This window comes from Trichoplusia ni, assembly GCF_003590095.1.
Source record: "Trichoplusia ni isolate ovarian cell line Hi5 chromosome 28 unlocalized genomic scaffold, tn1 tig00001256_group27, whole genome shotgun sequence".
In the NCBI taxonomy this organism is placed as follows: Eukaryota; Metazoa; Arthropoda; class Insecta; order Lepidoptera; family Noctuidae; genus Trichoplusia; species Trichoplusia ni.
This window is the reverse complement of record NW_020799935.1, coordinates 6,898-14,112: the sequence shown is the minus strand read 5'-3', so window position 1 is coordinate 14,112 and position 7,215 is coordinate 6,898. Positions and strand designations below refer to the sequence as shown.

General features: G+C 40.5%; 1 protein-coding gene across 1 annotated transcript; it reads right to left on the bottom strand.

Annotated features, from left to right (window-relative positions):
* Positions 1-325: 325 nt before the first annotated feature.
* On the bottom strand, positions 326-1,506 carry LOC113506845. The gene is made up of 2 exons (XM_026889683.1): positions 694-1,506; positions 326-574 (listed from the first exon to the last, which is right to left on the bottom strand). Exons 1-2 carry the CDS (start codon positions 1,504-1,506, stop codon positions 326-328), a joined length of 1,062 nt encoding a protein of 353 aa, XP_026745484.1.
* Positions 1,507-7,215: the final 5,709 nt, after the last annotated feature.

The window sequence follows — 7,215 nt, the reverse complement described above, 5'->3', positions numbered from 1 at the left end:
CTTTCTTCAAATGATAAATGTCGTCTTTAAATTCCAGAGATCGAATAATTTTGATAATAATATTTTGCGCAGTTTTTAACTCGATTGTTGTCAAAGTGTCAGCATTTTGTGTCGAAGTGCAATTCTGATGTCGCAATCGCGTAATGAAACGTGATACCCAGCCTACGATGCGATTTACTCGCGTCAATGAACTATTGTTTTGTAACAATTTAATTATGATATTTTCACTCTACTGTAAGGCTGTGTTGATTTCTTGACTTCGATCAAGGGGATTTCAATTTTGATAGAAGGAGTGTTTTGACAAGGGGTTGGTGAATTAAGCCATCTAGGGGTCTGCCCACCATAACTTGTGTTCTTGTAGGGATATTGATGATAGACCACGTGTTGCACAGTCTGCGGCGTTGTCTTCTGATCTCACGTGATGCCACTGAGATGGTGGGATGACTTCGGTGATCTGTCGCACTCGATTAGCTACAAATGCCTTCCACCTAGTGACATCTCCATTGAGCCAACCCAGAACCACCATAGAGTCTGTCCATGCATTGATAGTGGAGACTGATATGATTGCTGCTACCTTTTCCAACAGTTTTGATAAAAGTAAGACACCCAATAATTCCAATCTCGGAAGCGATATTTGTTTGTTATGTGGGGCCAACTTAGTCTTTGCCGTGACTAAGCGCGATGTGTACTCGCCTTTACTGTCACAGTAACTTTTACTGTAATGTACACGGCACATGCATAGGCCTTTTCTGAGGCGTCACAAAAGCCGTGCAATTGATAAGTTCGTTTGTCACCCAGGTATCTGTCAATCGGAAACTTTTCAATGGTTTTCAGATCTACCGTGAGCAAACGCCATTCTTTATGTATGTCGGCGGGCAGTTCGTCGTCCCATTGTAAGTTTGATAGCCAGGTTTGTTGAAAAATCATTTTTGCCCTAATAGTTAGCGGTGATAACCAGCCTAAAGGATCGTAAATCCTTGATATGTCGGAAAGGAGTTGTCTCTTAGTGTACTTCTGGTTGTCATTTGTCTTATGGTCAATTTTGTTTTGAAAACTGAACGCGTCAGATAGTGGGTTCCACTTGAGCCCCAATGTTTTACGGGATTCTACGTCGCGGAACTCGAGCGGCGTGCTGGTTTGATTGGACGGCAAATCGTTGATAATGTCTGGGTTATTACTCGACCATTTGCGTAAGTTCATACCGGCTCCTTGCAGAACTTTGATTAATTGTCTTTGTAGCTCTTTAATCTGAATTTTGTCGTCATGGCCACTCATGAGATCATCCATATAAAACGATGATTGTAGCGCAGCAGCGGCTAGAGGATAATTTATAGCATGATCCAGAGCTATTTGTCGCAATGTCCTCATCGCCAGGAATGGCGCGGCCTTAGTGCCATACGTGACAGTGGTTAGATGATATTCACGCAGGGGTTCATCGGGTGTCGACCTCCAGACGATAGTTTGTAGTGAAGTGTCTTGTTCTCTGATAAGGATCTGTCGAAACATTTTTTCAATGTCTGCAGTGATGACATATCGCACGCTTAATCATAAAGAGTAATAACTCAAAAATCATGTTTTTTGAGATTTAATTATAAAACGTAATAACCCAATAGTATAAATACGTACGCTCCTACTGCCGCTCGATTACAATAAGTGTGAGTGAAATAAAGGTTCGCGCCTCTTTTTGATTAACTCGCGCGGACAAGTTGCAACCAATGAAATGCTACAATCAGTATTGCGTCAGTGCTTACGCTAGGAGGACGATCCGAACAACGCAATAACTGGAGTTAGATCTGTCTATTATTAACAGGTAAGTCCCTTTTTATGTTACTTTTATATTATAAACTGATTTTTTTAGTTTTATTACGTTATATTACAAAAATATGTTCATGGATTGTTGGCATATTTCGACTTAATGCAGTTAAGTTTTAATTTTTTTAACACTGTTTGAGTATCAATTTGAGTTAATGCAGTTTACTTTTAAAACACATTTCAATTGTATGGGGTATTTTGAATTATTTCAGTTTATTATTAAATAATACTTTAACTTCATATATCAGTTAGATTTATTTCTGTTTATGATTAAAATTATACTAAGTTTGGTGGCACATGAGGGCTTAATTCTGTTTCCTTTAAATAACCTAACTCATCGAGCTTGATAGTTTTATAATAAACTGGATTATTTTAGAAATAAGGCTATTTTTTCGGTTGCGGGTATCGCTAGTGCTAATTAAAATAACAGTCATTAAGTTCAGTTCGTTACTTAATTTTTTGACCGTTTTTCCAATTTTGAGCCAAACGCTTACACAGCTTAAAAGTTAACGAGAGGTGCCAAGGGTGGGAATGCCGCTTAATATTTTACCTACCATAATTTTACGTAAAAAATAATTATAATAAATTTAATATTGTTTTTTAGTATGGCGTCTTCAAGAGCATGTCGAATTATGTAACTGCTATCGATCGAAAATAAAACAATGGAAGCCAGAAGTGAAGATGAAGACGAGACACTGAAAAGCAACATCGACAATGTTCCCTTCGAAAAAAAAAAGATCTCAGTACAGTGAAATGTTACAAGACAAAGAAAACTTAGAAAAATGTTTAGATAGCTTTGATGACATTCTGTCGAATTACGATAGTATTATAAAATATGATCCGATTGATCACTTCACGTAAAGTACAACCAAGCTGCAAAAATAAAGAACATGAATTTAATATTTCCCAAGTTAGTCTTGTGCCTGCTTATGATAGTGATGATTCTTCTGAAGATGACAACAGTTACATAACTCGTTCTGCAACAATCACTGAAATCAAAAAAAGTTTGCCAAAACCAAATTCATCCTCTTCGAGCTCAAGTTCATCGTCATCTAATTCATCTTCGTCCAGTACTTCGTCGTCAGATTCCGACAGTTCGTTATCGTCTGAAGGACCAAAAAGATGTTCTCCGGAATTAACTACTAATACAGATGAGTATAGGATTATTAACTCGCAGGTAATTGAACAAAATCTTTGTGGGACATCATCTATAGAAACGGTACAAAGTGATTCATGCAAAATGATTTTAAGACAGTAAAACTTTAATAACACATCCAATAATATTTCACCCATGTTTACTGACGAAAGTGATATTGACTTAAGTGATGATGACCCAAGTTTGATTACGAAAAATTGATTCATAATATAAAGAAAAAGAACTACATTTTTGAGTCTCATACTAAATACAGAGTCTGACAGTGGTGGTAGTTCCCAAATGAATATTAATAAAAAAGGCCGCAAGCGCACAAGGAACCCTACAAAATGGAAACAATACCAAATTAAAAAACTACGAAATACTGGAGAATCATACGTATCTTCAGCGAAAACCCGTAAAACTATTCCTAGCCGGTGTCTTAAAATCCCGTGCACAGAAAAGTGTAAATTGAAATGCACTGAAAACATATCTACTCCTGACAGATATGATTTATTCAAAGAGTTCTGGGATCTAGGAGATCTTAATAAGCAGAGAGCTTACATATCCACTTGCATGGTTGGTATAGTACCTAAATACAAGTATACAAATGCCGAAAAACCTCGGCGTCCTAATAAGGCTTATTATTTTACAGTCAATAATATAAAAATTAGAGTTTGTAAAACATTTTTTAAATCTACCCTGGATATTACCGACCGCACAATTTTTACTTTGCAAACCAGAGTAAGTGAACGTGGTTTTATGCTTGAAGACATGAGAGGCCGACACAATAAATACAGGACTCTTAGTTCGGAACTAACTAGTGACATAAGAAAACATATTCAAAGTATCCCAAAAATAGAATCCCATTACGTACGAGCTAGTACTTCCAGACAATTTATTGATGGTGGAAAAACAATCAAAGACTTATACAAGGACTTTGTAGAAGACCAAAAGAAAGATTCCAAAGAGTTTGGCAATTATATAGCATATTATACAAAATTCACAAACGAATTTTATTTAAGTTTTTTTCAACTAAAAACAGATCAATGTGATCTATGTTTATCACACAAAAATTCTATAGAAGAGAAAAAGAAAGAGCTCGAGGAAAAATTTAACACAAACTTGGAAGAAAAAGCACTTACCAGGCATGAGAAGCAGGAAGATCGAAGAGAGATAAATGAAAACAATAAGGTCGTTATATATGATTTACGGGCAGTATTACAGTGCCTAAGAGGCGATAGCTCATCGTTCTATTATAAGTCTCAACTAAATAGCTAAAATTTAACTTTAACCGAATTGACAACGGCTACATCAAAAGCAGCTTATGACAATGTACATTGTTATTTTTTGACAGAATCAGACGCGAAACGTGGTGCAGTTGAAATAGGAACTTGTGTTTTGAAATATCTTGAAAGACTTCGTGAGGAAGATACAGAAGAAAAAAATATCATATTTTATTCTGATAACTGTTGTGGTCAGAATAAAAATATATATGTATATATAAGAATAATAATAATATCGCGACATTATATTTATTTGCCATACAAAATTTTAATATAAACACAATTACACACAAATTCTTACTTACTGGACATACACAGAACGAAGCAGACAGTGTGCATAGTTTAATTGAGAAGGAAATTAAAAAGAATCTTAAATCAGGGCCCATTTACAGCCCTGATTAGTACATAGCATTAATAGAAGAATTCCAAACCAGCCATAAATGTCCATGAATTGACATTCGAGTATTTTATGGATATGTGGTGGCGGGTAGGTGTACCGGCACCAACAAGCTTCATGGGAATTTGACCTGTACGGCACTACCAGCCTTAAGGCGCAGAGTAGCGTAACGGTATAGCAGGCGCAGCAGAGAAGGAGGATAGTAATAGTGGTTTCTTGAGAAATGAATAGTGTTATTAATTCGACTTAAATATATAATCAGCATTTACAAATGAACACTATTACAAGGCAAGGCAATAAGCACGGATATCACGGGAGTTGTCGTTCGTACGCGTAGTTAAAGCACACTGGCCGGCGGTCCCAAGAAATGCACTCGGCGCGTGCACCGCTGCGCGTGTGTGTGTGTAGCGGCGTCGACCACAACATCACCTGATTTAAGGCCGCGGTACAAAGTCATAAGCGGTGGCGATTTTCTTCAAATTGTAAGGTGGTGGCCCAAGTTATATTCCGCTACATATTCCCCCCGGCCAGACCGTGACTACGGTCGATAGAAATCCAGGAACTTCACTCGTCTACCGCTTCTGGTACTCTTCTTGCCCTCTGTTGTAGTAGCAGTAGCCGTGGTGTTGCTAGTGACAGTTTCTTCTGCTGCTGTTGGAACTGGAACTTCCCTCTCATCTAGCGTCGTGTAGGCAGGTTTCAGTCTTTCTACGGAGACGTTGTTAGATTTCACTTTGATCGAAGTACTTAGGCTGTCTCCGTATGACTTTGTAAGGTCCAGCATATGGTGGTTCCAGTGAGCTTCTGACATGGTCTCGGCGAACGAAGACGTGCGAGCAGGAATGTAGACCCCGCGGCACGTAGAAGGGTGAATCAGCGCTGCTGGTGTGCCAAGAAGTAGGTTTCGGGCTAATCTTGGCCATGTGAGCCCGTAGACATGTGGCATACTCTGTGACGTCAGCTGTGGTGTAGTCATCTTTAGGGGACAGGAACTATGCAGGTAAGCTCAACGTCTCTCCGTAGACCAACTCAGCAGGCGTGGCGTGAACGTTTTCCTGCCACGAGTTACGCATGCCAAGAATAATCAGTGGCAGGGCTTCTGTCCACTGTGAAGAAGCATGGCACATGATCGCGGCCTTCAGTTAACGATGCAGCCGCGGTGGTAGACGGTTGTGCGGAAGTGATGTGCGCCCACCAAGGATGTGAGAGCCTTGAACAGATGACTCCCGAATTGGCGACCACGGTCCGTGGTCACCCGCGCCGGGCAGCCAAACCTGTCTATCCAACCAGACATTAGGGCAGCTGCGCAGGTCGATGACAGTGAGGCAGTGCCTGTAATCATTAGAAGGGGTTAAGGGCCCTACGAGGTCAAGATGTATGTGGGAAAATCGGGAAGAAGGTGTAAGGTAAGAGGAAAGTGGAGATTTAGTGTGACGTGAGACTTTACACGTCTGACATTGTAGACGTTGCCTAGCCCACTCTCTACAATCCTTGCGTATCCCTGGCCACACAAAGTGTTGAGTTGCCAGTCGCACTGTAGCAGAACTTCCAGGATGATGCAGGTTATGCAGTGACTTGAAGACCTCTTTTCTTAGAGTCGGCGTTATGTACGGACGAGGAGTCTGCTGAGAGCAGTCGCAATATACAGGTAAGTTATTGCTGTAAGTAGACGCTACCTTTCTAAGTCTAAGCGTGGAGCCATGAAGAAGCAGGTCTTGCAGTTCTGGATCTTCTTCCTGAAGCTTTCCATATCTTCGAAATTTATGGCTGCAGATATCTCCTCGATGCGCGACAAGGCGTCGGCGATAACGTTCTCATTGCCAGGTAAGTATCGTAGGTCTGTAGTCAATTGTCCTATAAAATCTAAGTACCTGAATTGGCGAGGCGAGCAACTGTCTCTGTTTGTCTTAAAGGCGAAGATAAGAGGCTTGTGATCTGTGAAAATTTAGAACTTCCTAGCCTCAACCATGTGTCGAAAGTACTTTATGGCCTCATAGATGGCAAGTAGCTCACGGTCGTACGGGCTGTACTTCCTCTGAGCATCACTAAGCTTGTGCGAGAAGAAGGCTAATGGTTGCCAGTTGTCAGCTTTCCGCTGCTGAAGAACCGCGCCGATTGCGGTATCAGATGCATCTGTCACAATTGCTAACTCTGCTGATGCATCAGGATGGGCTAAAACGGTTGCCTTAGACAGCGATGATTTAGTGTTGTCGAATGCTTTTAGCAATTCCGGTGTCATATTAACCGGATGTGAGCCTTTTACCTTTGAGCCAGCGAGAACGTTGTTTAGTGGTGCTTGAATTCTAGCGGCATCCGGAATAAAACGACCGTAAAAATTGATGATCCCGCGGAACCGGCGCAGCTCTTTTACAGTCTTGGAAACTGGAAATTCCTGAATGGCCTGCACCTTGGCTTCTACCGGTTTGACTTTGTGCCCTCGACTGACACTTCATATCCCAGGAAAACCAATTTTGCATTTGGCTGTGTTTACCACAATACCGTACTGTTTAAGACGTTCGAACAGTATACGCAGGTGTACCTTGTGCTCATCCGGAGATACTGAGAAGACCAAGATGTCGTCCACGTAC

Excerpts from the sequence above, each read along its gene's own strand:
- LOC113506845 (XM_026889683.1), bottom strand. The coding sequence starts at position 1,506 with ATGTTTCGACAGATCCTTATCAGAGAACAAGACACTTCACTACAAACT. Across the intron at positions 575-693 it reads AAGTTACTGTGACAGTAAAG|GTAGCAGCAATCATATCAGT; the intron begins GCGAGTACACAT and ends CTGTTGGAAAAG.